Source organism: Ascaphus truei, chromosome 8 (assembly GCF_040206685.1).
Source record: "Ascaphus truei isolate aAscTru1 chromosome 8, aAscTru1.hap1, whole genome shotgun sequence".
In the NCBI taxonomy this organism is placed as follows: Eukaryota; Metazoa; Chordata; class Amphibia; order Anura; family Ascaphidae; genus Ascaphus; species Ascaphus truei.
In genome coordinates this window covers 1,700,060-1,727,743 of record NC_134490.1, presented here as the reverse complement: position 1 = coordinate 1,727,743, position 27,684 = coordinate 1,700,060, and the positions used below count along the sequence as shown (strand labels likewise).

Below are 27,684 nucleotides of genomic sequence, written 5' to 3'. Positions count from 1 at the left end.
TTTATAGAAGTAAAAATGCGGCTTTAATCCCAGGAACGCCCTGCTCTGCATTTCCACACGTGAAGTGGGTTCAGATGTCTTCATTTGTCTAATCTCCCGGTGTGAGTCCGGATCCTGAGTATATGTGTCACGCACAGATTAGGATGTGCCCCATATGCAAGGGATACAATATGGGGCTTACACATCCTTTGGTGCATGCCGCCCTGCGTAGTGCCCGCCGCCCTGCGTAGTGCCCCACTGGTTACGCCCATCGGCAGTCTCTGTGTTTCTTGCACATAATTAGTGAATACGACGCAGGGCTGCGATTGCACTAGACAACGTTCTAATACACAGGAGGCATCTCTCGCCAGACGCAGCAGCAGCAGATATAGGCCCCCTGGGGAGGGGATGTCCGGAAGGAGAGCAGCAGTAAGCAGAGACACACAGGGCACGGAGTATGGTCAGAGGACACGGAGTATGATCAGAGGACACGGAGTATGATCAGAGGACACGGAGTATGCCACGCCATTCTGTCCTGTTCCACCTATCGTACCCATTCCCGAGTCAGGGCATTGGTTACAATTCAGAAGCTTCAGCAGCTTGAATCACCATAACAAAATATATATTTATATATCAAAATAAACCCAGAGATACCAGCGTTTTATTTGGGGACCGATCTTTCCATAGAATACAAAAAGGATTATAAATGGCACACCACTGTTTAAAGAAATATAACAAGGTGTTTGCTTTTGGTGCTCACCTTCCGTTGATCCTGGCGTCCCAAAGCTGGATCTTGAATACTGGCAAGGTAGGAGAAAAAAGAAGCACACAAAATATAGTGGCATCAAAAGATTACCAAATGTATTAATGCACCAGGTGTTTGGTCTGAGGAAGGGACTTTGTGTCCTGAAACGTTACCACATAACGCTCTGATGCATTAATACATTTGGTAATCTTTTGATACCACTATATTTTGTGTGCTCCTTCTTTTTTCTCCTACCTTTCCATAGAATACATTACATGTGCCAGGGCGCCCGCATGGTATGCTTCTGTATCCCACATTGACACTATTTCCATGTGCCCACTCTTGGAGGTTCTGGTATGCTACCAGCTCTGGAGTTGGGTTACCATCAGGCACTGCCAATCCCAGGGTTCCCGCTGCTGGTGTAATATAGGTACAGTCACCCTGTAGGTAAACAGGTATCCCTGCTAACCACATCCACACGAACACCATTTAACTACTGGTTACATTAATGATGGCTTCCCTCTGCTCCATCCCAAACACTCACATTAGAGCGATACCGGCTCGCTTACGGAGAGAGGTGCAGGTGTGAGGAAGGTACCCGCGGGCGCCAAGTACACTCGGTACAGCAGGAGGGACCCCTCTTTAAATACCCCAGGCACTTTTATGGCCGCTGGTCAGCACCCTGGCCCACTGTCCATTGTAACATCACATTCCGGGGTTGACTCCTCACGGCTGCCGTTATTTTCGTCCCCCTCTGGTCACCCCAGGGGATCCACCGCTCTGCCCTCGGGTGTCACCAGATCTCCGTCTCGTGCCACAGACACCGGGATCCCTTTAGTCCAATGTCAGCTTCCCCAGCACCCCTCGCCGGAAGGCGCGTATGAAGTCGTACGCGGCAGCGCTGTAATTAGGCACCGTAATATTCACGTCACCTTGATGGGAGAAAACCAGGCACAGAATCAAACGGCTAAAAGAGACGGCACAGGCATAGAAACAGAAAATAATAGGTTACCCAAAAATATTTTTAAAGGGTCAGTCCCTCCTACGGCCAATGTACACCAATGGCACGGACGGGGTCAAGTTACAGCGAAGGGATTTTATTTACCATAACCCAACACCTACAAGTATTTGTAAATGATGAAATCACTTGTTAAAGTTAGTTTGGAAACAGGGCAAGCTAAGACATTTGGGGGGGGGGGGGGAGGGAGGTGGTGACACGATTTCCTCTAGCTGCTCCGGTTTGCTCTAAAATCCCCCGCCCCGTATCTGCTCTCTGATGAGGACAAGGAGGGAAGAAAACACGGAGAAATGCAATCTGTAATTAATTTCCAGAGAAATAAAAGAAGCCGAATCTTTCCTTTGGACGAGGTTAGATTAATTAAAGGACAAACAGAGTGACACTCCGCTCGGGATTACAAAGGAAATGAAGTCTGGATAGGGAGCCACACAGTGAGATATATAACTATGAATAAAGGACAGCACAGGTCAGGGAACCAGAGTATCTCTCTACCTGTGCGCACACCAGTGAGAGGTGCAAATACCGTGCAAGTGAGTAATAAGAGATTAAAACATAGCATTCAATGGGTGTCGCTATAAAATAATGGAATGTATAAGGCAAATACAACAAAAAAAATGAGGGTGAGGAAATGGGAGTATATAATTACAGTATGGTATTCAATGTCCCCTATAGTATATACTGCCCATTTAGTCCTACAGTTATTGTGGGACAATATCACCCAATCTGCTACTGGTGTCTATCATTGCAGTGATCACATGGAATGGAAGTAGAAACGGCCGCAGTGTAACTGCTTATAAATGGGCGATCTTGCTGAGGATTACATGTTCCCTCGGAATAGAAAGCCAGACCTGGTAGGAGTGTAGTGGCTAATATTACACAGGGCAATGTGTGTAACATATCAAGATAACAAATACACGATCCACATGGATCTGTGGCTGTGTTATATCGACAATGTACTACTTCTGTGGCTGTGTTATATCGACAATGTACTACTTCTGTGGCTGTGTTATATCGACGATGTACTACTTCTGTGGCTGTGTTATATCGACGATGTACTACTTCTGTGGCTGTGTTATATCGACGATGTACTACTTCTGTGGCTGTGTTATATCGACGATGTACTACTTCTGTGGCTGTGTTATATCGACGATGTACTACTTCTGTGGCTGTGTTATATCGACGATGTACTACTTCTGTGGCTGTGTTATATCGACGATGTACTACTTCTGTGGCTGTGTTATATCGACGATGTACTACTTCTGTGGCTGTGTTATATCGACGATGTACTACTTCTGTGGCTGTGTTATATCGACGATGTACTACTTCTGTGGCTGTGTTATATCGACGATGTACTACTTCTGTGGCTGTGTTATATCGACGATGTACTACTTCTGTGGCTGTGTTATATCGACGATGTACTACTTCTGTGGCTGTGTTATATCGACGATGTACTACTTCTGTGGCTGTGTTATATCGACGATGTACTACTTCTGTGGCTGTGCTATATCGACGATGTACTACTTCTGTGGCTGTGTTATATCGACGATGTACTACTTCTGTGGCTGTGCTATATCGACGATGTACTACTTCTGTGGCTGTGTTATATCGATGATGTACTACTTCTGTGGCTGTGTTATATCGACGATGTACTACTTCTGTGGCTGTGTTATATCGACGATGTACTACTTCTGTGGCTGTGTTATATCGACGATGTACTACTTCTGTGGCTGTGTTATATCGACGATGTACTACTTCTGTGGCTGTGTTATATCGACGATGTACTACTTCTGTGGCTGTGTTATATCGACGATGTACTACTTCTGTGGAATGGCACTCGAGAATTATTCAATACATTCGTAGAAACCTTGAATAGGAACATTTATAATCTAAGTGGCACCTCCAATCAATAACAGTAACATTAACTTCTTAGACTTATCTTACATTCACAGTTATATATCTCACTGGTGTGCGCAGGTAGAGAGACACTCTGGTTCCCTGACCCGTGTTATCCTACATTCACAGTTATATATCTCACTGGTGTGCGCAGGTAGAGAGACACTCTGGTTCCCTGACCCGTGTTATCCTACATTCACAGTTATATATCTCACTGGTGTGCGCAGGTAGAGAGACACTGGTTCCCTGACCCGTGTTATCCTACATTCATCATTTAACAAGTCAAACGGGATTGTTATATTGTTGATAAAAAGATTTGGCCAAATATGTGTTTGCACTGTTAACCCTTTCAATGCCAGGTGGGCCAGCAGCAGTTAAAGTCCTTCAATATATTGTCCTGTGTGCAAAATATGCCAATCGTGATACATCAAAACCCATCAGCAAAGTGCCCGGCACTAACCCACCGGGATCTTCCACCGGTGCCAGCGAGGGGACTACCGGGATCACCCACGGGTACCCGCCGGGATCCTCCCCATGCGCCCACGAGGGGACTACCGGGATCCTCCCGATGCGCCCGCCGGAATCCTCCACGCGCCCGCGAGGGGACCGCCGGGATCCTACCCACGCGCCCGCGAGGGGACCGCCGGGATCCTACCCACGCGCCCGCGAGGGGACCGCCGGGATCCTACCCACGCGCCCGCGAGGGGACCGCCGGGATCCTACCCACTCACCCGCGAGGGGACCGCCGGGATCCTACCCACGCGCCCGCGAGGGGACCGCCGGGATCCTACCCACGCGCCCGCGAGGGGACCGCCGGGATCCTACCCACGCGCCCGCGAGGGGACCGCCGGGATCCTACCCACTCACCCGCAAGGGGACCGCCGGGATCCTACCCACTCACCCGCAAGGGGACCGCCGGGATCCTACCCACTCACCCGCGAGGGGACCGCCGGGATCCTACCCACGCGCCCGCGAGGGGACCGCCGGGATGCTACCCACGCGCCCGCGAGGGGACCGCCGGGATCCTACCCATGCGCCCGCGAGGGGACCGCCGGGATCCTACCCACGCGCCCGCGAGGGGACCGCCGGGATCCTACCCACGCGCCCGCGAAGGGACCGCCGGGATCCTACCCACTCACCCGCGAGGGGACCGCCGGGATCCTACCCACTCACCCGCGAGGGGACCGCCGGGATCCTACCCACGCGCCCGCAAGGGGACCGCCGGGATCCTACCCACTCACCCGCGAGGGGACCGCCGGGATCCTACCCATGCGCCCGCGAGGGGACCGCCGGGATCCTACCCACTCACCCGCGAGGGGACCGCCGGGATCCTACCCACTCACCCGCGAGGGGACCGCCGGGATCCTACCCACTCACCCGCGAGGGGACCGCCGGGATCCTACCCACTCACCCGCGAAGGGACCGCCGGGATCCTACCCATGCGCCTGCGAGGGGACCGCCGGGATCCTACCCACGCGCCCGCGAGGGGACCGCCGGGATCCTACCCACTCACCCGCGAGGGGACCGCCGGGATCCTACCCACTCACCCGCGAGGGGACCGCCGGGATCCTACCCACTCACCCGCGAGGGGACCGCCGGGATCCTACCCACTCACCCGCGAGGGGACCGCAGGGATCCTACCCACGCGCCCGCGAAGGGACCGCCGGGATCCTACCCACTCACCCGCGAGGGGACCGCCGGGATCCTACCCATGCGCCCGCGAGGGGACCGCCGGGATCCTACCCATGCGCCCGCGAAGGGACCGCCGGGATCCTACCCATGCGCCCGCGAAGGGACCGCCGGGATCCTACCCACGCGCCCGCGAGGGGACCGCCGGGATCCTACCCACGCGCCCGCGAAGGGACCGCCGGGATCCTACCCACTCACCCGCGAGGGGACCGCCGGGATCCTACCCATGCGCCCGCGAGGGGACCGCCGGGATCCTACCCACTCACCCGCGAGGGGACCGCCGGGATCCTACCCACTCACCCGCGAGGGGACCGCCGGGATCCTACCCACTCACCCGGAGGGGACCGCCGGGATCCTACCCACGCGCCCGCGAGGGGACCGCCGGGATCCTACCCACGCGCCCGCGAGGGGACCGCCGGGATCCTACCCATGCCCACTCACCCGCGAGGGGACCGCCGGGATCCTACCCACTCACCCGGAGGGGACCGCCGGGATCCTACCCACTCACCCGCGAGGGGACCGCCGGGATCCTACCCATGCGCCCGCGAGGGGACCGCCGGGATCCTACCCATGCGCCCGCGAGGGGACCGCCGGGATCCTACCCACGCGCCCGCAAAGTGACCGCCGGGATCCTACCCACGCGCCCGCGAGGGGACCGCCGGGATCCTACCCACTCACCCGCGAGGGGACCGCCGGGATCCTACCCACGCGCCCGCAAGGGGACCGCCGGGATCCTACCCACGCGCCCGCGAGGGGACCGCCGGGATCCTACCCACTCACCCGCAAGGGGACCGGCGGGATCCTACCCATGCGCCCGCGAGGGGACCGCCGGGATCCTACCCATGCGCCCGCAAAGGGACCGCCGGGATCCTACCCATGCGCCCGCAAAGGGACCGCCGGGATCCTACCCATGCGCCCGCGAAGGGACCGCCGGGATCCTACCCACGCGCCCGCGAGGGGACCGCCGGGATCCTACCCACTCACCCGCGAGGGGACCGCCGGGATCCTACCCACTCACCCGCGAGGGGACCGCCGGGATCCTACCCACGCGCCCGCGAGGGGACCGCCGGGATCCTACCCACTCACCCGCGAGGGGACCGCCGGGATCCTACCCACGCGCCCGCGAGGGGACCGCCGGGATCCTACCCACGCGCCCGCGAGGGGACCGCCGGGATCCTACCCACTCACCCGCGAGGGGACCGCCGGGATCCTACCCACTCACCCGCGAGGGGACCGCCGGGATCCTACCCATGCGCCCGCGAGGGGACCGCCGGGATCCTACCCACGCGCCCGCGAGGGGACCGCCGGGATGCTACCCACGCGCCCGCGAGGGGACCGCCGGGATCCTACCCATGCGCCCGCGAGGGGACCGCCGGGATCCTACCCACGCGCCCGCGAGGGGACCGCCGGGATCCTACCCACGCGCCCGCGAAGGGACCGCCGGGATCCTACCCACTCACCCGCGAGGGGACCGCCGGGATCCTACCCACTCACCCGCGAGGGGACCGCCGGGATCCTACCCACGCGCCCGCGAGGGGACCGCCGGGATCCTACCCACTCACCCGCGAGGGGACCGCCGGGATCCTACCCATGCGCCCGCGAGGGGACCGCCGGGATCCTACCCACTCACCCGCGAGGGGACCGCCGGGATCCTACCCACTCACCCGCGAGGGGACCGCCGGGATCCTACCCACTCACCCGCGAGGGGACCGCCGGGATCCTACCCACTCACCCGCGAAGGGACCGCCGGGATCCTACCCATGCGCCTGCGAGGGGACCGCCGGGATCCTACCCACGCGCCCGCGAGGGGACCGCCGGGATCCTACCCACTCACCCGCGAGGGGACCGCCGGGATCCTACCCACTCACCCGCGAGGGGACCGCCGGGATCCTACCCACTCACCCGCGAGGGGACCGCCGGGATCCTACCCACTCACCCGCGAGGGGACCGCCGGGATCCTACCCACGCGCCCGCGAAGGGACCGCCGGGATCCTACCCACTCACCCGCGAGGGGACCGCCGGGATCCTACCCATGCGCCCGCGAGGGGACCGCCGGGATCCTACCCATGCGCCCGCGAAGGGACCGCCGGGATCCTACCCATGCGCCCGCGAAGGGACCGCCGGGATCCTACCCACGCGCCCGCGAGGGGACCGCCGGGATCCTACCCACGCGCCCGCGAAGGGACCGCCGGGATCCTACCCACTCACCCCGCGAGGGGACCGCCGGGATCCTACCCATGCGCCCGCGAGGGGACCGCCGGGATCCTACCCACTCACCCGCGAGGGGACCGCCGGGATCCTACCCACTCACCCGCGAGGGGACCGCCGGGATCCTACCCACTCACCCGGAGGGGACCGCCGGGATCCTACCCACGCGCCCGCGAGGGGACCGCCGGGATCCTACCCACGCGCCCGCGAGGGGACCGCCGGGATCCTACCCACGCGCCCGCAAAGGGACCGCCGGGATCCTACCCACGCGCCCGCGAGGGGACCGCCGGGATCCTACCCACTCACCCGCGAGGGGACCGCCGGGATCCTACCCACTCACCCGGAGGGGACCGCCGGGATCCTACCCACTCACCCGCGAGGGGACCGCCGGGATCCTACCCATGCGCCCGCGAGGGGCCGCCGGGATCCTACACATGCGCCCGCGAGGGGACCGCCGGGATCCTACCCACGCGCCCACAAAGTGACCGCCGGGATCCTACCCACGCGCCCGCGAGGGGACCGCCGGGATCCTACCCATGCGCCCGCGAGGGGACCGCCAGGATCCTACCCATGCGCCCGCGAGGGGACCGCCGGGATCCTACCCACTCACCCGCGAGGGGACCGCCGGGATCCTACCCATGCGCCCGCAAAGGGACCGCCGGGATCCTACCCACGCGCCCGCGAGGGGACCGCCGGGATCCTACCCACTCACCCGCGAGGGGACCGCCGGGATCCTACCCACTCACCCGGAGGGGACCGCCGGGATCCTACCCACTCACCCGCGAGGGGACCGCCGGGATCCTACCCACGCGCCCGCGAGGGGACCGCCGGGATCCTACCCACGCGCCCGCGAGGGGACCGCCGGGATCCTACCCACGCGCCCGCAAAGGGACCGCCGGGATCCTACCCACGCGCCCGCGAAGGGACCGCCGGGATCCTACCCACGCGCCCGCGAGGGGACCGCCGGGATCCTACCCACTCGCCCGCGAGGGGACCGCCGGGATCCTACCCACTCACCCGCGAGGGGACCGCCGGGATCCTACCCACTCACCCGCGAGGGGACCGCCGGGATCCTACCCACTCACCCGCGAGGGGACCGCCGGGATCCTACCCACGCGCCCGCGAGGGGACCGCCGGGATCCTACCCACTCACCCGCGAAGGGACCGCCGGGATCCTACCCACGCGCCCGCGAGGGGACCGCCGGGATCCTACCCACTCACCCGCGAGGGGACCGCCGGGATCCTACCCACTCACCCGCAAGGGGACCGCCGGGATCCTACCCACGGGCCCGCGAGGGGACCGCCGGGATCCTACCCACTCACCCGCGAGGGGACCGCCGGGATCCTACCCACGCGCCCGCAAGGGGACCGCCGGGATCCTACCCACGCGCCCGCGAGGGGACCGCCGGGATCCTACCCACTCACCCGCAAGGGGACCGCCGGGATCCTACCCATGCGCCCGCGAGGGGACCGCCGGGATCCTACCCATGCGCCCGCAAAGGGACCGCCGGGATCCTACCCATGCGCCCGCAAAGGGACCGCCGGGATCCTACCCATGCGCCCGCGAAGGGACCGCCGGGATCCTACCCACGCGCCCGCGAGGGGACCGCCGGGATCCTACTCACTCACCCGCGAGGGGACCGCCGGGATCCTACCCACTCACCCGCGAGGGGACCGCCGGGATCCTACCCACGCGCCCGCGAGGGGACCGCCGGGATCCTACCCACTCACCCGCGAGGGGACCGCCGGGATCCTACCCACGCGCCCGCGAGGGGACCGCCGGGATCCTACCCACGCGCCCGCGAGGGGACCGCCGGGATCCTACCCACTCACCCGCAAGGGGACCGCCGGGATCCTACCCACGCGCCCGCGAGGCGACCGCCGGGATCCTACCCACGCGCCCGCAAAGGGACCGCCGGGATCCTACCCATGCGCCCGCAAAGGGACCGCCGGGATCCTACCCATGCGCCCGCGAAGGGACCGCCGGGATCCTACCCACGCGCCCGCGAGGGGACCGCCGGGATCCTACCCACTCACCCGCGAGGGGACCGCCGGGATCCTACCCACGCGCCAGCGAGGGGACCGCCGGGATCCTACCCACGCGCCCGCGAGGGGACCGCCGGGATCCTACCCACGCGCCCGCAAAGGGACCGCCGGGATCCTACCCACGCGCCCGCGAAGGGACCGCCGGGATCCTACCCACGCGCCAGCGAGGGGACCGCCGGGATCCTACCCACTCACCCGCGAGGGGACCGCCGGGATCCTACCCACTCACCCGCGAGGGGACCGCCGGGATCCTACCCACTCACCCGCGAGGGGACCGCCGGGATCCTACCCACTCACCCGCGAGGGGACCGCCGGGATCCTACCCACGCGCCCGCGAGGGGACCGCCGGGATCCTACCCACTCACCCGCGAAGGGACCGCCGGGATCCTACCCACGCGCCCGCGAGGGGACCGCCGGGATCCTACCCACTCACCCGCAAGGGGACCGCCGGGATCCTACCCACTCACCCGCAAGGGGACCGCCGGGATCCTACCCACTCACCCGCGAGGCGACCGCTGGGATCCTACCCACGCGCCCGCGAGGCGACCGCCGGGATCCTACCCACGCGCCCGCAAGGGGACCGCCGGGATCCTACCCACGCGCCCGCGAAGGGACCGCTGGGATCCTACCCACGCGCCCGCGAGGGGACCGCCGGGATCCTACCCACGCGCCCGCGAGGGGACCGCCGGGATCCTACCCACGCGCCCGCGAGGGGACCGCCGGGATCCTACCCACGCGCCCGCGAGGGGACCGCCGGGATCCTACCCACTCACCCGCGAGGGGACCGCCGGGATCCTAACCACTCACCCGCGAGGGGACCGCCGGGATCCTACCCACTCACCCGCGAGGGGACCGCCGGGATCCTACCCACTCACCCGCGAGGGGACCGCCGGGATCCTACCCACTCACCCGCGAGGGGACCGCCGGGATCCTACCCACTCACCCACGAAGGGACCGCCGGGATCCTACCCACGCGCCCGCAAAGGGACCGCCGGGATCCTACCCACGCGCCCGCAAAGGGACCGCCGGGATCCTACCCACGCGCCCGCGAAGGGACCGCCGGGATCCTACCCACGCGCCCGCAAGGGGACCGCCGGGATCCTACCCACGCGCCCGCGAGGGGACCGCCGGGATCCTACCCACTCACCCGCGAAGGGACCGCCGGGATCCTACCCACGCGCCCGCGAGGGGACCGCCGGGATCCTACCCACTCACCCGCAAGGGGACCGCCGGGATCCTACCCACTCACCCGCAAGGGGACCGCCGGGATCCTACCCACTCACCCGCGAGGCGACCGCCGGGATCCTACCCACGCGCCCGCGAGGCAACCGCCGGGATCCTACCCACGCGCCCGCAAGGGGACCGCCGGGATCCTACCCACGCGCCCGCGAAGGGACCGCCGGGATCCTACCCACGCGCCCGCGAGGGGACCGCCGGGATCCTACCCACGCGCCCGCGAGGGGACCGCCAGGATCCTACCCACTCACCCGCAAGGGGACCGCCGGGATCCTACCCATGCGCCCGCGAGGGGACCGCCGGGATCCTACCCATGCGCCCGCAAAGGGACCGCCGGGATCCTACCCATGCGCCCGCAAAGGGACCGCCGGGATCCTACCCATGCGCCCGCGAAGGGACCGCCGGGATCCTACCCACGCGCCCGCGAGGGGACTGCCGGGATCCTACCCACTCACCCGCGAGGGGACCGCCGGGATCCTACCCACTCACCCGCGAGGGGACCGCCGGGATCCTACCCACTCACCCGCGAGGGGACCGCCGGGATCCTACCCACGCGCCCGCGAGGGGACCGCCGGGATCCTACCCATGCGCCCGCGAGGGGACCGCCGGGATCCTACCCACTCACCCGCGAGGGGACCGCCGGGATCCTACCCACGCGCCCGCGAGGCGACCGCCGGGATCCTACCCACGCGCCCGCAAAGGGACCGCCGGGATCCTACCCATGCGCCCGCAAAGGGACCGCCGGGATCCTACCCATGCGCCCGCGAAGGGACCGCCGGGATCCTACCCACGCGCCCGCGAGGGGACCGCCGGGATCCTACCCACTCACCCGCGAGGGGACCGCCGGGATCCTACCCACGCGCCCGCGAGGGGACCGCCGGGATCCTACCCACTCACCCGGAGGGGACCGCCGGGATCCTACCCACTCACCCGCGAGGGGACCGCCGGGATCCTACCCACTCACCCGGAGGGGACCGCCGGGATCCTACCCACGCGCCCGCGAGGGGACCGCCGGGATCCTACCCACTCACCCGCGAGGGGACCGCCGGGATCCTACCCACGCGCCCGCGAGGGGACCGCCGGGATCCTACCCACTCACCCGGAGGGGACCGCCGGGATCCTACCCACTCACCCGCGAGGGGACCGCCGGGATCCTACCCACTCACCCGGAGGGGACCGCCGGGATCCTACCCACGCGCCCGCGAGGGGACCGCCGGGATCCTACCCACGCGCCCGCAAAGGGACCGCCGGGATCCTACCCACGCGCCCGCAAAGGGACCGCCGGGATCCTACCCACGCGTCCGCGAAGGGACCGCCGGGATCCTACCCACGCGCCCGCGAGGGGACCGCCGGGATCCTACCCACTCACCCGCGAAGGGACCGCCGGGATCCTACCCACGCGCCCGCGAGGGGACCGCCGGGATCCTACCCACGCGCCCGCGAAGGGACCGCCGGGATCCTACCCACGCGCCCGCGAAGGGACCGCCGGGATCCTACCCATGCGCCCGCGAGGGGACCGCCGGGATCCTACCCACTCACCCGCGAAGGGACCGCCGGGATCCTACCCATGCGCCCGCGAAGGGACCGCCGGGATCCTACCCACGCGCCCGCAAGGGGACCGCCGGGATCCTACCCACTCGCCCGCGAGGGGACCGCCGGGATCCTACCCACGCGCCCGCGAAGGGACCGCCGGGATCCTACCCACGCGCCCGCGAGGGGACCGCCGGGATCCTACCCACTCACCCGCGAAGGGACCGCCGGGATCCTACCCACGCGCCCGCAAAGGGACCGCCGGGATCCTACCCATGCGCCCGCGAAGGGACCGCCGGGATCCTACCCACGCGCCCGCGAGGGGACCGCCGGGATCCTACCCATGCGCCCGCGAGGGGACCGCCGGGATCCTACCCACTCACCCGCGAGGGGACCGCCGGGATCCTACCCACTCACCCGCGAAGGGACCGCCGGGATCCTACCCACGCGCCCGCGAAGGGACCGCCGGGATCCTACCCACGCGCCCGCGAAGGGACCGCCGGGATCCTACCCACGCGCCCGCGAAGGGACCGCCGGGATCCTACCCACGCGCCCGCGAAGGGACCGCCGGGATCCTACCCATGCGCCCGCGAGGGGACCGCCGGGATCCTACCCATGCGCCCGCGAAGGGACAGCCGGGATCCTACCCACGCGCCCGCGAAGGGACCGCCGGGATCCTACCCACGCGCCCGCGAGGGGACCGCCGGGATCCTACCCACGCGCCCGCGAGGGGACCGCCGGGATCCTACCCATGCGCCCGCGAAGGGACCGCCGGGATCCTACCCACGCGCCCGCGAGGGGACCGCCGGAATCCTACCCACGCGCCCGTGAAGGGACCGCCGGGATCCTACCCACGCGCCCGCGAAGGGACCGCCGGGATCCTACCCATGCGCCCGCGAGGGGACCGCCGGGATCCTACCCACGCGCCCGCGAAGGGACCGCCGGGATCCTACCCACGCGCCCGCGAAGGGACCGCCGGGATCCTACCCACGCGCCCGCGAAGGGACCGCCGGGATCCTACCCACGCGCCCGCGAAGGGACCGCCGGGATCCTACCCACGCGCCCGCGAGGGGACCGCCGGGAACCTACCCACTCACCCGCGAGGGGACCGCCGGGATCCTACCCACGCGCCCGCGAAGGGACCGCCGGGATCCTACCCACGCGCCCGCGAGGGGACCGCCGGGATCCTACCCACTCACCCGCGAGGGGACCGCCGGGATCCTACCCACGCGCCCGCGAGGGGACCGCCGGGATCCTACCCACGCGCCCGCGAGGGGACCGCCGGGATCCTACCCACTCACCCGCGAGGGGACCGCCGGGATCCTACCCACGAGCCCGCGAGGCGACCGCCGTGATCCTACCCACGCGCCCGCAAAGGGACCGCCGGGATCCTACCCACGCGCCCGCAAAGGGACCGCCGGGATCCTACCCACGCGCCCGCGAAGGGACCGCCGGGATCCTACCCACGCGCCCGCGAAGGGACCGCCGGGATCCTACCCACTCACCCGCGAAGGGACCGCCGGGATCCTACCCACGCGCCCGCGAGGGGACCGCCGGGATCCTACCCACGCGCCCGCGAGGGGACCGCCGGGATCCTACCCACGCGCCCGCAAAGGGACCGCCGGGATCCTACCCATGCGCCCGCAAAGGGACCGCCGGGATCCTACCCACGCGTCCGCGAAGGGACCGCCGGGATCCTACCCACGCGCCCGCGAGGGGACCGCCGGGATCCTACCCACTCACCCGCGAAGGGACCGCCGGGATCCTACCCACGCGCCCGCGAGGGGACCGCCGGGATCCTACCCACGCGCCCGCGAAGGGACCGCCGGGATCCTACCCACGCGCCCGCGAAGGGACCGCCGGGATCCTACCCATGCGCCCGCGAGGGGACCGCCGGGATCCTACCCACGCGCCCGCGAGGGGACCGCCGGGATCCTACCCACGCGCCCGCGAGGGGACCGCCGGGATCCTACCCACTCACCCGGAGGGGACCGCCGGGATCCTACCCACGCGCCCGCGAGGGGACCGCCGGGATCCTACCCACTCACCCGCGAAGGGACCGCCGGGATCCTACCCACTCGCCCGCGAGGGGACCGCCGGGATCCTACCCACGCGCCCGCGAAGGGACCGCCGGGATCCTACCCACGCGCCCGCGAGGGGACCGCCGGGATCCTACCCACTCACCCGCGAAGGGACCGCCGGGATCCTACCCACGCGCCCGCAAAGGGACCGCCGGGATCCTACCCATGCGCCCGCGAAGGGACCGCCGGGATCCTACCCACGCGCCCGCGAGGGGACCGCCGGGATCCTACCCATGCGCCCGCGAGGGGACCGCCAGGATCCTACCCACTCACCCGCGAGGGGACCGCCGGGATCCTACCCACTCACCCGCGAAGGGACCGCCGGGATCCTACCCACGCGCCCGCGAAGGGACCGCCGGGATCCTACCCACGCGCCCGCGAAGGGACCGCCGGGATCCTACCCACGCGCCCGCGAAGGGACCGCCGGGATCCTACCCATGCGCCCGCGAGGGGACCGCCGGGATCCTACCCATGCGCCCGCGAAGGGACCGCCGGGATCCTACCCACGCGCCCGCGAGGGGACCGCCGGGATCCTACCCACTCACCCGGAGGGGACCGCCGGGATCCTACCCACTCACCCGCGAGGGGACCGCCGGGATCCTACCCACTCACCCGGAGGGGACCGCCGGGATCCTACCCACGCGCCCGCGAGGGGACCGCCGGGATCCTACCCACGCGCCCGCAAAGGGACCGCCGGGATCCTACCCACGCGCCCGCAAAGGGACCGCCGGGATCCTACCCACGCGTCCGCGAAGGGACCGCCGGGATCCTACCCACGCGCCCGCGAGGGGACCGCCGGGATCCTACCCACTCACCCGCGAAGGGACCGCCGGGATCCTACCCACGCGCCCGCGAGGGGACCGCCGGGATCCTACCCACGCGCCCGCGAAGGGACCGCCGGGATCCTACCCACGCGCCCGCGAAGGGACCGCCGGGATCCTACCCATGCGCCCGCGAGGGGACCGCCGGGATCCTACCCACTCACCCGCGAAGGGACCGCCGGGATCCTACCCATGCGCCCGCGAAGGGACCGCCGGGATCCTACCCACGCGCCCGCAAGGGGACCGCCGGGATCCTACCCACTCGCCCGCGAGGGGACCGCCGGGATCCTACCCACGCGCCCGCGAAGGGACCGCCGGGATCCTACCCACGCGCCCGCGAGGGGACCGCCGGGATCCTACCCACTCACCCGCGAAGGGACCGCCGGGATCCTACCCACGCGCCCGCAAAGGGACCGCCGGGATCCTACCCATGCGCCCGCGAAGGGACCGCCGGGATCCTACCCACGCGCCCGCGAGGGGACCGCCGGGATCCTACCCATGCGCCCGCGAGGGGACCGCCGGGATCCTACCCACTCACCCGCGAGGGGACCGCCGGGATCCTACCCACTCACCCGCGAAGGGACCGCCGGGATCCTACCCACGCGCCCGCGAAGGGACCGCCGGGATCCTACCCACGCGCCCGCGAAGGGACCGCCGGGATCCTACCCACGCGCCCGCGAAGGGACCGCCGGGATCCTACCCACGCGCCCGCGAAGGGACCGCCGGGATCCTACCCATGCGCCCGCGAGGGGACCGCCGGGATCCTACCCATGCGCCCGCGAAGGGACAGCCGGGATCCTACCCACGCGCCCGCGAAGGGACCGCCGGGATCCTACCCACGCGCCCGCGAGGGGACCGCCGGGATCCTACCCACGCGCCCGCGAGGGGACCGCCGGGATCCTACCCATGCGCCCGCGAAGGGACCGCCGGGATCCTACCCACGCGCCCGCGAGGGGACCGCCGGAATCCTACCCACGCGCCCGTGAAGGGACCGCCGGGATCCTACCCACGCGCCCGCGAAGGGACCGCCGGGATCCTACCCATGCGCCCGCGAGGGGACCGCCGGGATCCTACCCATGCGCCCGCGAAGGGACCGCCGGGATCCTACCCACGCGCCCGCGAAGGGACCGCCGGGATCCTACCCACGCGCCCGCGAAGGGACCGCCGGGATCCTACCCACGCGCCCGCGAAGGGACCGCCGGGATCCTACCCACGCGCCCGCGAGGGGACCGCCGGGAACCTACCCACTCACCCGCGAGGGGACCGCCGGGATCCTACCCACGCGCCCGCGAAGGGACCGCCGGGATCCTACCCACGCGCCCGCGAGGGGACCGCCGGGATCCTACCCACTCACCCGCGAGGGGACCGCCGGGATCCTACCCACGCGCCCGCGAGGGGACCGCCGGGATCCTACCCATGCGCCCGCGAGGGGACCGCCGGGATCCTACCCACTCACCCGCGAGGGGACCGCCGGGATCCTACCCACGCGCCCGCGAGGCGACCGCCGTGATCCTACCCACGCGCCCGCAAAGGGACCGCCGGGATCCTACCCACGCGCCCGCAAAGGGACCGCCGGGATCCTACCCACGCGCCCGCGAAGGGACCGCCGGGATCCTACCCACGCGCCCGCGAAGGGACCGCCGGGATCCTACCCACTCACCCGCGAAGGGACCGCCGGGATCCTACCCACGCGCCCGCGAGGGGACCGCCGGGATCCTACCCACGCGCCCGCGAGGGGACCGCCGGGATCCTACCCACGCGCCCGCAAAGGGACCGCCGGGATCCTACCCATGCGCCCGCAAAGGGACCGCCGGGATCCTACCCACGCGTCCGCGAAGGGACCGCCGGGATCCTACCCACGCGCCCGCGAGGGGACCGCCGGGATCCTACCCACTCACCCGCGAAGGGACCGCCGGGATCCTACCCACGCGCCCGCGAGGGGACCGCCGGGATCCTACCCACGCGCCCGCGAAGGGACCGCCGGGATCCTACCCACGCGCCCGCGAGGGGGACCGCCGGGATCCTACCCACGCGCCCGCGAAGGGACCGCCGGGATCCTACCCACGCGCCCGCGAAGGGACCGCCGGGATCCTACCCATGCGCCCGCGAGGGGACCGCCGGGATCCTACCCACTCACCCGCGAAGGGACCGCCGGGATCCTACCCACGCGCCCGCGAGGGGACCGCCGGGATCCTACCCACGCGCCCGCGAGGGGACCGCCGGGATCCTACCCACTCACCCGGAGGGGACCGCCGGGATCCTACCCACGCGCCCGCGAGGGGACCGCCGGGATTCTACCCACTCACCCGCGAAGGGACCGCCGGGATCCTACCCACTCGCCCGCGAGGGGACCGCCGGGATCCTACCCACGCGCCCGCGAAGGGACCGCCGGGATCCTACCCACGCGCCCGCGAGGGGACCGCCGGGATCCTACCCACTCACCCGCGAAGGGACCGCCGGGATCCTACCCACGCGCCCGCAAAGGGACCGCCGGGATCCTACCCATGCGCCCGCGAAGGGACCGCCGGGATTCAACCCACGCGCCCGCGAGGGGACCGCCGGGATCCTACCCATGCGCCCGCGAGGGGACCGCCAGGATCCTACCCACTCACCCGCGAGGGGACCGCCGGGATCCTACCCACTCACCCGCGAAGGGACCGCCGGGATTCTACCCACGCGCCCGCGAAGGGACCGCCGGGATCCTACCCACGCGCCCGCGAAGGGACCGCTGGGATCCTACCCACGCGCCCGCGAAGGGACCGCCGGGATCCTACCCATGCGCCCGCGAGGGGACCGCCGGGATCCTACCCATGCGCCCGCGAAGGGACCGCCGGGATCCTACCCATGCGCCCGCGAAGGGACCGCTGGGATCCTACCCACGCGCCCGCGAGGGGACCGCCGGGATCCTACCCACGCGCCCGCGAGGGGACCGCCGGGATCCTACCCATGCGCCCGCGAAGGGACCGCCGGGATCCTACCCACGCCGCCCGCGAGGGGACCGCCGGGATCCTACCCACGCGCCCGCGAAGGGACCGCCAGGATCCTACCCACGCGCCCGCGAAGGGACCGCCGGGATCCTACCCACGCGCCCGCGAAGGGACCGCCGGGATCCTACCCACGCGCCCGCGAAGGGACCGCCGGGATCCTACCCACGCGCCCGCGAAGGGACCGCCGGGATCCTACCCACGCGCCCGCGAGGGGACCGCCGGGAACCTACCCACTCACCCGCGAGGGGACCGCCGGGATCCTACCCATGCGCCCGCGAGGGGACCGCCGGGATCCTACCCACGCGCCCCGCGAAGGGACCGCCGGGATCCTACCCACGCGCCCGCGAAGGGACCGCCGGGATCCTACCCACGCGCCCGCGAGGGGACCGCCGGGAACCTACCCACTCACCCGCGAGGGGACCGCCGGGATCCTACCCACGCGCCCGCGAAGGGACCGCCGGGATCCTACCCACGCGCCCGCGAGGGGACCGCCGGGATCCTACCCACTCACCCGCGAGGGGACCGCCGGGATCCTACCCACGCGCCCGCGAGGGGACCGCCGGGATCCTACCCATGCGCCCGCGAGGGGACCGCCGGGATCCTACCCACTCACCCGCGAGGGGACCGCCGGGATCCTACCCACGCGCCCGCGAGGCGACCGCCGTGATCCTACCCACGCGCCCGCAAAGGGACCGCCGGGATCCTACCCATGCGCCCGCAAAGGGACCGCCGGGATCCTACCCACGCGCCCGCGAAGGGACCGCCGGGATCCTACCCACGCGCCCGCGAGGGGACCGCCGGGATCCTACCCACTCACCCGCGAGGGGACCGCCGGGATCCTACCCACGCGCCCGCGAGGGGACCGCCGGGATCCTACCCACGCGCCCGCGAGGGGACCGCCGGGATCCTACCCACGCGCCCGCAAAGGGACCGCCGGGATCCTACGCATGCGCCCGCAAAGGGACCGCCGGGATCCTACCCACGCGTCCGCGAAGGGACCGCCGGGATCCTACCCACGCGCCCGCGAGGGGACCGCCGGGATCCTACCCACTCACCCGCGAAGGGACCGCCGGGATCCTACCCACGCGCCCGCGAGGGGACCGCCGGGATCCTACCCACGCGCCCGCGAAGGGACCGCCGGGATCCTACCCACGCGCCCGCGAAGGGACCGCCGGGATCCTACCCATGCGCCCGCGAGGGGACCGCCGGGATCCTACCCACTCACCCGCGAAGGGACCGCCGGGATCCTACCCACGCGCCCGCGAGGGGACCGCCGGGATCCTACCCACGCGCCCGCGAGGGGACCGCCGGGATCCTACCCACTCACCCGGAGGGGACCGCCGGGATCCTACCCACGCGCCCGCGAGGGGACCGCCGGGATCCTACCCACTCACCCGCGAAGGGACCGCCGGGATCCTACCCACTCGCCCGCGAGGGGACCGCCGGGATCCTACCCACGCGCCCCGCGAAGGGACCGCCGGGATCCTACCCACGCGCCCGCGAGGGGACCGCCGGGATCCTACCCACTCACCCGCGAAGGGACCGCCGGGATCCTACCCACGCGCCCGCAAAGGGACCGCCGGGATCCTACCCATGCGCCCGCGAAGGGACCGCCGGGATTCAACCCACGCGCCCGCGAGGGGACCGCCGGGATCCTACCCACGCGCCCGCGAGGGGACCGCCAGGATCCTACCCACTCACCCGCGAGGGGACCGCCGGGATCCTACCCACTCACCCGCGAAGGGACCGCCGGGATTCTACCCACGCGCCCGCGAAGGGACCGCCGGGATCCTACCCACGCGCCCGCGAAGGGACCGCCGGGATCCTACCCACGCGCCCGCGAAGGGACCGCCGGGATCCTACCCATGCGCCCGCGAGGGGACCGCCGGGATCCTACCCATGCGCCCGCGAAGGGACCGCCGGGATCCTACCCATGCGCCCGCGAAGGGACCGCTGGGATCCTACCCACGCGCCCGCGAGGGGACCGCCGGGATCCTACCCACGCGCCCGCGAGGGGACCGCCGGGATCCTACCCATGCGCCCGCGAAGGGACCGCCGGGATCCTACCCACGCGCCCGCGAGGGGACCGCCGGGATCCTACCCACGCGCCCGCGAAGGGACCGCCAGGATCCTACCCACGCGCCCGCGAAGGGACCGCCGGGATCCTACCCATGCGCCCGCGAGGGGACCGCCGGGATCCTACCCATGCGCCCGCGAAGGGACCGCCGGGATCCTACCCACGCGCCCGCGAAGGGACCGCCGGGATCCTACCCACGCGCCCGCGAAGGGACCGCCGGGATCCTACCCACGCGCCCGCGAAGGGACCGCCGGGATCCTACCCACGCGCCCGTGAAGGGACCGCCGGGATCCTACCCACGCGCCCGCGAAGGGACCGCCGGGATCCTACCCACGCGCCCGCGAGGGGACCGCCGGGATCCTACCCACTCACCCGCGAGGGGACCGCCGGGATCCTACCCACGCGCCCGCGAAGGGACCGCCGGGATCCTACCCACGCGCCCGCGAGGGGACCGCCGGGATCCTACCCACTCACCCGCGAAGGGACCGCCGGGATCCTACCCACGCGCCCGTGAGGGGACCGCCGGGATCCTACCCACGCGCCCGCGAGGGGACCGCCGGGATCCTACCCACGCGCCCGCGAGGGGACCGCCGGGATCCTACCCACGCGCCCGCGAAGGGACCGCCGGGATCCTACCCACTCACCCGGAGGGGACCGCCGGGATCCTACCCACTCACCCGCGAGGGGACCGCCGGGATCCTACCCACTCACCCGGAGGGGACCGCCGGGATCCTACCCACTCACCCGCGAGGGGACCGCCGGGATCCTACCCACTCACCCGCGAGGGGACCGCCGGGATCCTACCCACTCACCCGCGAAGGGACCGCCGGGATCCTACCCACGCGCCCGCGAGGGGACCGCCGGGATCCTACCCACGCGCCCGCGAAGGGACCGCCGGGATCCTACCCATGCGCCCGCGAAGGGACCGCCGGGATCCTACCCACGCGCCCGCGAGGGGACCGCCGGGATCCTACCCACTCACCCGCGAGGGGACCGCCGGGATCCTACCCACGCGCCCGCAAAGGGACCGCCGGGATCCTACCCACGCGCCCGCGAAGGGACCGCCGGGATCCTACCCACGCGCCCGCGAGGGGACCGCCGGGATCCTACCCATGCGCCCGCGAGGGGACCGCCGGGATCCTACCCACGCGCCCGCAAAGGGACCGCCGGGATCCTACCCACTCACCCGCGAGGGGACCGCCGGGATCCTACCCACTCACCCGCGAAGGGACCGCCGGGATCCTACCCACGCGCCCGCGAAGGGACCGCCGGGATCCTACCCACGCGCCCGCGAAGGGACCGCCGGGATCCTACCCACGCGCCCGCGAAGGGACCGCCGGGATCCTACCCATGCGCCCGCGAGGGGACCGCCGGGATCCTACCCATGCGCCCGCGAAGGGACCGCCGGGATCCTACCCATGCGCCCGCGAAGGGACCGCCGGGATCCTACCCACTCACCCGCGAGGGGACCGCCGGGATCCTACCCACTCACCCGCGAGGGGACCGCCGGGATCCTACCCATGCGCCCGCAAAGGGACCGCCGGGATCCTACCCACTCACCCGCGAGGGGACCGCCGGGATCCTACCCACGCGCCCGCGAGGGGACCGCCGGGATCCTACCCACTCACCCGCGAAGGGACCGCCGGGATCCTACCCACTCACCCGCGAGGGGACCGCCGGGATCCTACCCACGCGCCCGCGAAGGGACCGCCGGGATCCTACCCACGCGCCTGCGAGGGGACCGCCCGGATCCTACCCACGCGCCCGCGAAGGGACCGCCGGGATCCTACCCACTCACCCGCGAGGGGACCGCCGGGATCCTACCCATGCGCCCGCAAAGGGACCGCCGGGATCCTACCCACGCGCCCGCGAAGGGACCGCCGGGATCCTACCCACGCGCCCGCGAGGGGACCGCCGGGATCCTACCCACTCACCCGCGAAGGGACCGCCGGGATCCTACCCACTCACCCGCGAGGGGACCGCCGGGATCCTACCCACGCGCCCGCGAGGGGACCGCCGGGATCCTACCCACGCGCCCGCGAGGGGACCGCCGGGATCCTACCCACTCACCCGGAGGGGACCGCCGGGATCCTACCCACGCGCCCGCGAGGGGACCGCCGGGATCCTACCCACTCACCCGCGAGGGGACCGCCGGGATCCTACCCACGCGCCCGCAAAGGGACCGCCGGGATCCTACCCATGCGCCCGCGAAGGGACCGCCGGGATCCTACCCACGCGCCCGCGAGGGGACCGCCGGGATCCTACCCATGCGCCCGCGAGGGGACCGCCGGGATCCTACCCACGCGCCCGCAAAGGGACCGCCGGGATCCTACCCACTCACCCGCGAGGGGACCGCCGGGATCCTACCCACGCGCCCGCGAGGCGACCGCCGGGATCCTACCCACTCACCCGCGAGGGGACCGCCGGGATCCTACCCACTCACCCGCGAGGGGACCGCCGGGATCCTACCCACTCACCCGCGAAGGGACCGCCGGGATCCTACCCACGCGCCCGCGAGGGGACCGCCGGGATCCTACCCACGCGCCCGCGAAGGGACCGCCGGGATCCTACCCATGCGCCCGCGAAGGGACCGCCGGGATCCTACCCACGCGCCCGCGAGGGGACCGCCGGGATCCTACCCACTCACCCGCGAGGGGACCGCCGGGATCCTACCCACGCGCCCGCGAAGGGACCGCCGGGATCCTACCCACGCGCCTGCGAGGGGACCGCCGGGATCCTACCCACGCGCCCGCGAAGGGACCGCCGGGATCCTACCCACTCACCCGCGAGGGGACCGCCGGGATCCTACCCATGCGCCCGCAAAGGGACCGCCGGGATCCTACCCACGCGCCCGCGAAGGGACCGCCGGGATCCTACCCACGCGCCCGCGAGGGGACCGCCGGGATCCTACCCACTCACCCGCGAAGGGACCGCCGGGATCCTACCCACTCACCCGCGAGGGGACCGCCGGGATCCTACCCACGCGCCCGCGAGGGGACCGCCGGGATCCTACCCACGCGCCCGCGAGGGGACCGCCGGGATCCTACCCACTCACCCGGAGGGGACCGCCGGGATCCTACCCACGCGCCCGCGAGGGGACCGCCGGGATCCTACCCACTCACCCGCGAGGGGACCGCCGGGATCCTACCCACGCGCCCGCAAAGGGACCGCCGGGATCCTACCCACGCGCCCGCGAGGGGACCGCCGGGATCCTACCCATGCGCCCGCGAGGGGACCGCCGGGATCCTACCCACGCGCCCGCAAAGGGACCGCCGGGATCCTACCCACTCACCCGCGAGGGGACCGCCGGGATCCTACCCACGCGCCCGCGAGGCGACCGCCGGGATCCTACCCACGCGCCCGCGAGGGGACCGCCGGGATCCTACCCACGCGCCCGCGAGGCGACCGCCGGGATCCTACCCACGCGCCCGCGAGGGGACCGCCGGGATCCTACCCATGCGCCCGCGAGGGGACCGCCGGGATCCTACCCACGCGCCCGCAAAGGGACCGCCGGGATCCTACCCACTCACCCGCGAGGGGACCGCCGGGATCCTACCCATGCGCCCGCGAAGGGACCGCCGGGATCCTACCCATGCGCCCGCGAAGGGACCGCCGGGATCCTACCCACGCGCCCGCGAGGGGACCGCCGGGATCCTACCCATGCGCCCGCAAAGGGACCGCCGGGATCCTACCCACTCACCCGCGAAGGGACCGCCGGGATCCTACCCACGCGCCCGCGAAGGGACCGCCGGGATCCTACCCACTCACCCGCGAGGGGACCGCCGGGATCCTACCCATGCGCCCGCGAAGGGACCGCCGGGATCCTACCCACTCACCCGCGAAGGGACCGCCGGGATCCTACCCACTCACCCGCGAAGGGACCGCCGGGATCCTACCCACGCGCCCGCGAAGGGACCGCCGGGATCCTACCCACGCGCCCGCGAGGGAACCGCCGGGATCCTACCCACGCGTCCGCGAGGGGACCGCCGGGATCCTACCCACTCACCCGCGAAGGGACCGCCGGGATCCTACCCACTCACCCGCGAGGGGACCGCCGGGATCCTACCCACGCGCCCGCGAAGGGACCGCCGGGATCCTACCCACGCGCCCGCGAGGGGACCGCCGGGATCCTACCCACGCGCCCGCGAAGGGACCGCCGGGATCCTACCCACGCGCCCGCGAGGGGACCGCCGGGATCCTACCCACTCACCCGCGAGGGGACCGCCGGGATCCTACCCACTCACCCGCGAGGGGACCGCCGGGATCCTACCCACTCACCCGCGAGGGGACCGCCGGGATCCTACCCACGCGCCCGCGAGGGGACCGCCGGGATCCTACCCACTCACCCGCGAGGGGACCGCCGGGATCCTACCCACTCACCCGCGAGGGGACCGCCGGGATCCTACCCACGCGCCCGCGAGGGGACCGCCGGGATCCTACCCACGCGCCCGCGAGGGGACCTGATGTGACCCCTGGACTCTCTATTAGTTACTTTGGCCGCGTTTCCCGCTGACTCTCAGCACGTTAACAATGTAAATATATACATGGTTCAGATGTTATAAATGCTGCAAAACGTTAAAATAGCTCGTTCTGGTTCTTTAAACATCCGATCTAAAAGGACATTACAATAAGTTGCGGCCCTTCTGCTCCTAGATGTTTTCTGATGTGGTTCCTCTGGAGAAGTAGTTGAGGAGTCGTGAGAGAGGGTTATATATATATATATATATATATATATATATATATATATATATATATATATATATATATATATATATAAAAGCATCAAGATATAACAATATATAATCAACAAATAAAATGTAAAGAGAAGGACTGCTCCCCTAATAGGTTATATCGCAGCGTGCGACTGGTCAGCGAGTTCCCCAAAACCATCCTGATGTTTAGGACAAAATATATCAACCGAAAACAATAATATACAGAGACTATATAGTGTAGTAAGTATATAGTGTAGTAGTATATAGTGTAGTAAGTATATAGTGTAGTAAGTATATAGTGTAGTAAGTATATAGTGTAGTAGTATATAGTGTAGTAAGTATATAGTGTAGTAAGTATATAGTGTAGTAAGTATATAGTGTAGTAGTATATAGTGTAGTAAGTATATAGTGTAGTAAGTATATAGTGTAGTAAGTATATAGTGTAGTAAGTATATAGTGTAGTAGTATATAGTGTAGTAGTATATAGTGTAGTAGTATATAGTGTAGTAGTATATAGTGTAGTAGTATATAGTGTAGTAGTATATAGTGTAGTAAGTATATAGTGTAGTATTAGTATATAGTGTAGTAGTATATAGTGTAGTAGTATATAATATAGTAGTATATAGTGTAGTAGTATATAGTGTAGTAGTATATAGTGTAGTAGTATATAGTGTAGTAGTATATAGTGTAGTAAGTATATAGTGTAGTAAGTATATAGTGTAGTAAGTATATAGTGTAGTAAGTATATAGTGTAGTAGTATATAGTGTAGTAGTATATAGTGTAGTAAGTATAGTGTAGTAAGTATATAGTGTAGTAAGTATATAGTGTAGTAGTATATAGTGTAGTAGTATATAGTGTAGTAAGTATAGTGTAGTAAGTATATAGTGTAGTAGTATATAGTGTAGTAGTATATAGTGTAGTAAGTATATAGTGTACTAAGTATATAGTGTAGTAAGTATATAGTGTAGGAAGTATATAGTGTAGTAGTATAGTGTAGTAAGTATATAGTGTAGTAAGTATATAGTGTAGTAGTATATAGTGTAGTAGTATATAGTGTAGTAGTATATAGTGTAGTAGTATATAGTGAAGTAGGTATATAGTGTAGTAAGTATATAGTGTAGTAAGTATATAGTGTAGTAAGTATATAGTGTAGTAGTATATAGTGTAGTAAGTATATAGTGTAGTAAGTATATAGTGTAGTAAGTATATAGTGTAGTAAGTATATAGTGTAGTAGTATATAGTGTAGTAAGTATATACAGGCATACCCCGCTTTAAGTACACTCACTTTAAGTACACTCGCGAGTAAGTACATATCGTCCAATAGGCAAACGGCAGCTCACGCATGTGCCTGTCATCACGTCCTGAACAGCAATACCGGCTCCCTACCTGTACCGAAGCTGTGCGCAAGCGGGCAGACTATAGAGCCTGTTACATATGCCTTATTTACATCAGTTCTGCACGTATATAACGATTGCAGAACAGTACATGCATTGATAAGTGGGAAAAGGTAGTGCTTCACTTTAAGTACATTTTCGCTTTACATACATACTCCGGTGCCATTGCGTATGTTAATGCGGGGTATGCCTGTAGTGTAGTAGTATATAGTGTAGTAAGTATATAGTGTAGTAAGTATATAGTGTAGTAAGTATATAGTGTAGTAAGTATATAGTGTAGTAGTATATAGTGTAGTAGTATAGTCTAGTAAGTACATAGTGTTGTAAGTATATAGTGTAGTAGTATTTAGTGTAGTAAGTATATAGTGTAGTAGTATATAGTGTAGTAGTATATAGTGTAGTAAGTATATAGTGTAGTAGTATATAGTGTAGTAAGTATATAGTGTAGTAAGTATATAGTGTAGTAAGTATATAGTGTAGTAGTATATAGTGTAGTAAGTATATAGTGTAGTAAGTATATAGTGTAGTAGTATATAGTGTAGTAGTATATAGTGTAGTAGTATATAGTGTAGTAAGTACATAGTGTAGTAGTATATAGTCTAGTAGTATATAGTCTAGTAAGTATATAGTGTAGTAGTATATAGTATAGTAGTATATAGTGTAGTAGTATATAGTGTAGTAAGTACATAGTGTAGTAGTATATAGTCTAGTAGTATATAGTCTAGTAAGTACATAGTGTTGTAAGTATATAGTGTAGTAGTATATAGTGTTGTAAGTACAGTATGTGATAAAAGGTGAAATAATCCTGCAAATATATGGCACGCCATTCACATATAATTATTACTCCGTATATTTATCAGTGGGCAATACCGGCACTTATACCGGCTTTAATATGACCGTGCTGGACTGACTGCGTATTTTGTTAAATGTGCACTCACGTGTAGGACAGAAAACAACCTTTTTGTAAAGAATTTACTAGTCTAAAGGACATCCCTAAATAATACGAACCATGCTAATAGCCAAGATTTGTCCAATTTCATTTATTGAGAAATTACGTTAACTTTCTTAGGGGAAATTAGGAAATTGTTGTCAATCAAGTATTTTCTTTATCCGTATCCCCTCACCCCAATCAGAGAGCGAATAAAGATAAGCGGAGGAGAGAGCGGGCTCTGCCTGTGCAAACTCTTGTAAAAATACAGTGATGTCAGACAGGGAGCAGCCGGAGAGTATCACCCCCCCCCCTCCCAAATTTCAGCTTCACATATT

At 66.3% G+C, this 27,684-nt stretch overlaps 1 protein-coding gene across 2 annotated transcripts in view; it reads right to left on the bottom strand.

Moving 5' to 3' along the window:
- Nucleotides 1-618: 618 nt before the first annotated feature.
- Nucleotides 619-27,684, bottom strand: part of MTG1 (mitochondrial ribosome associated GTPase 1) — a 37,400-nt gene continuing 10,334 nt past the window's right edge. For both annotated transcript variants that reach the window (XM_075610282.1, XM_075610281.1), the window contains exon 11: nt 619-1,656. In XM_075610282.1, coding sequence (XP_075466397.1) covers nt 1,648-1,656 — 9 coding nt within the window. In that variant the 3' untranslated portion in view covers nt 619-1,647. The remainder of the gene's footprint in view (nt 1,657-27,684) is intronic.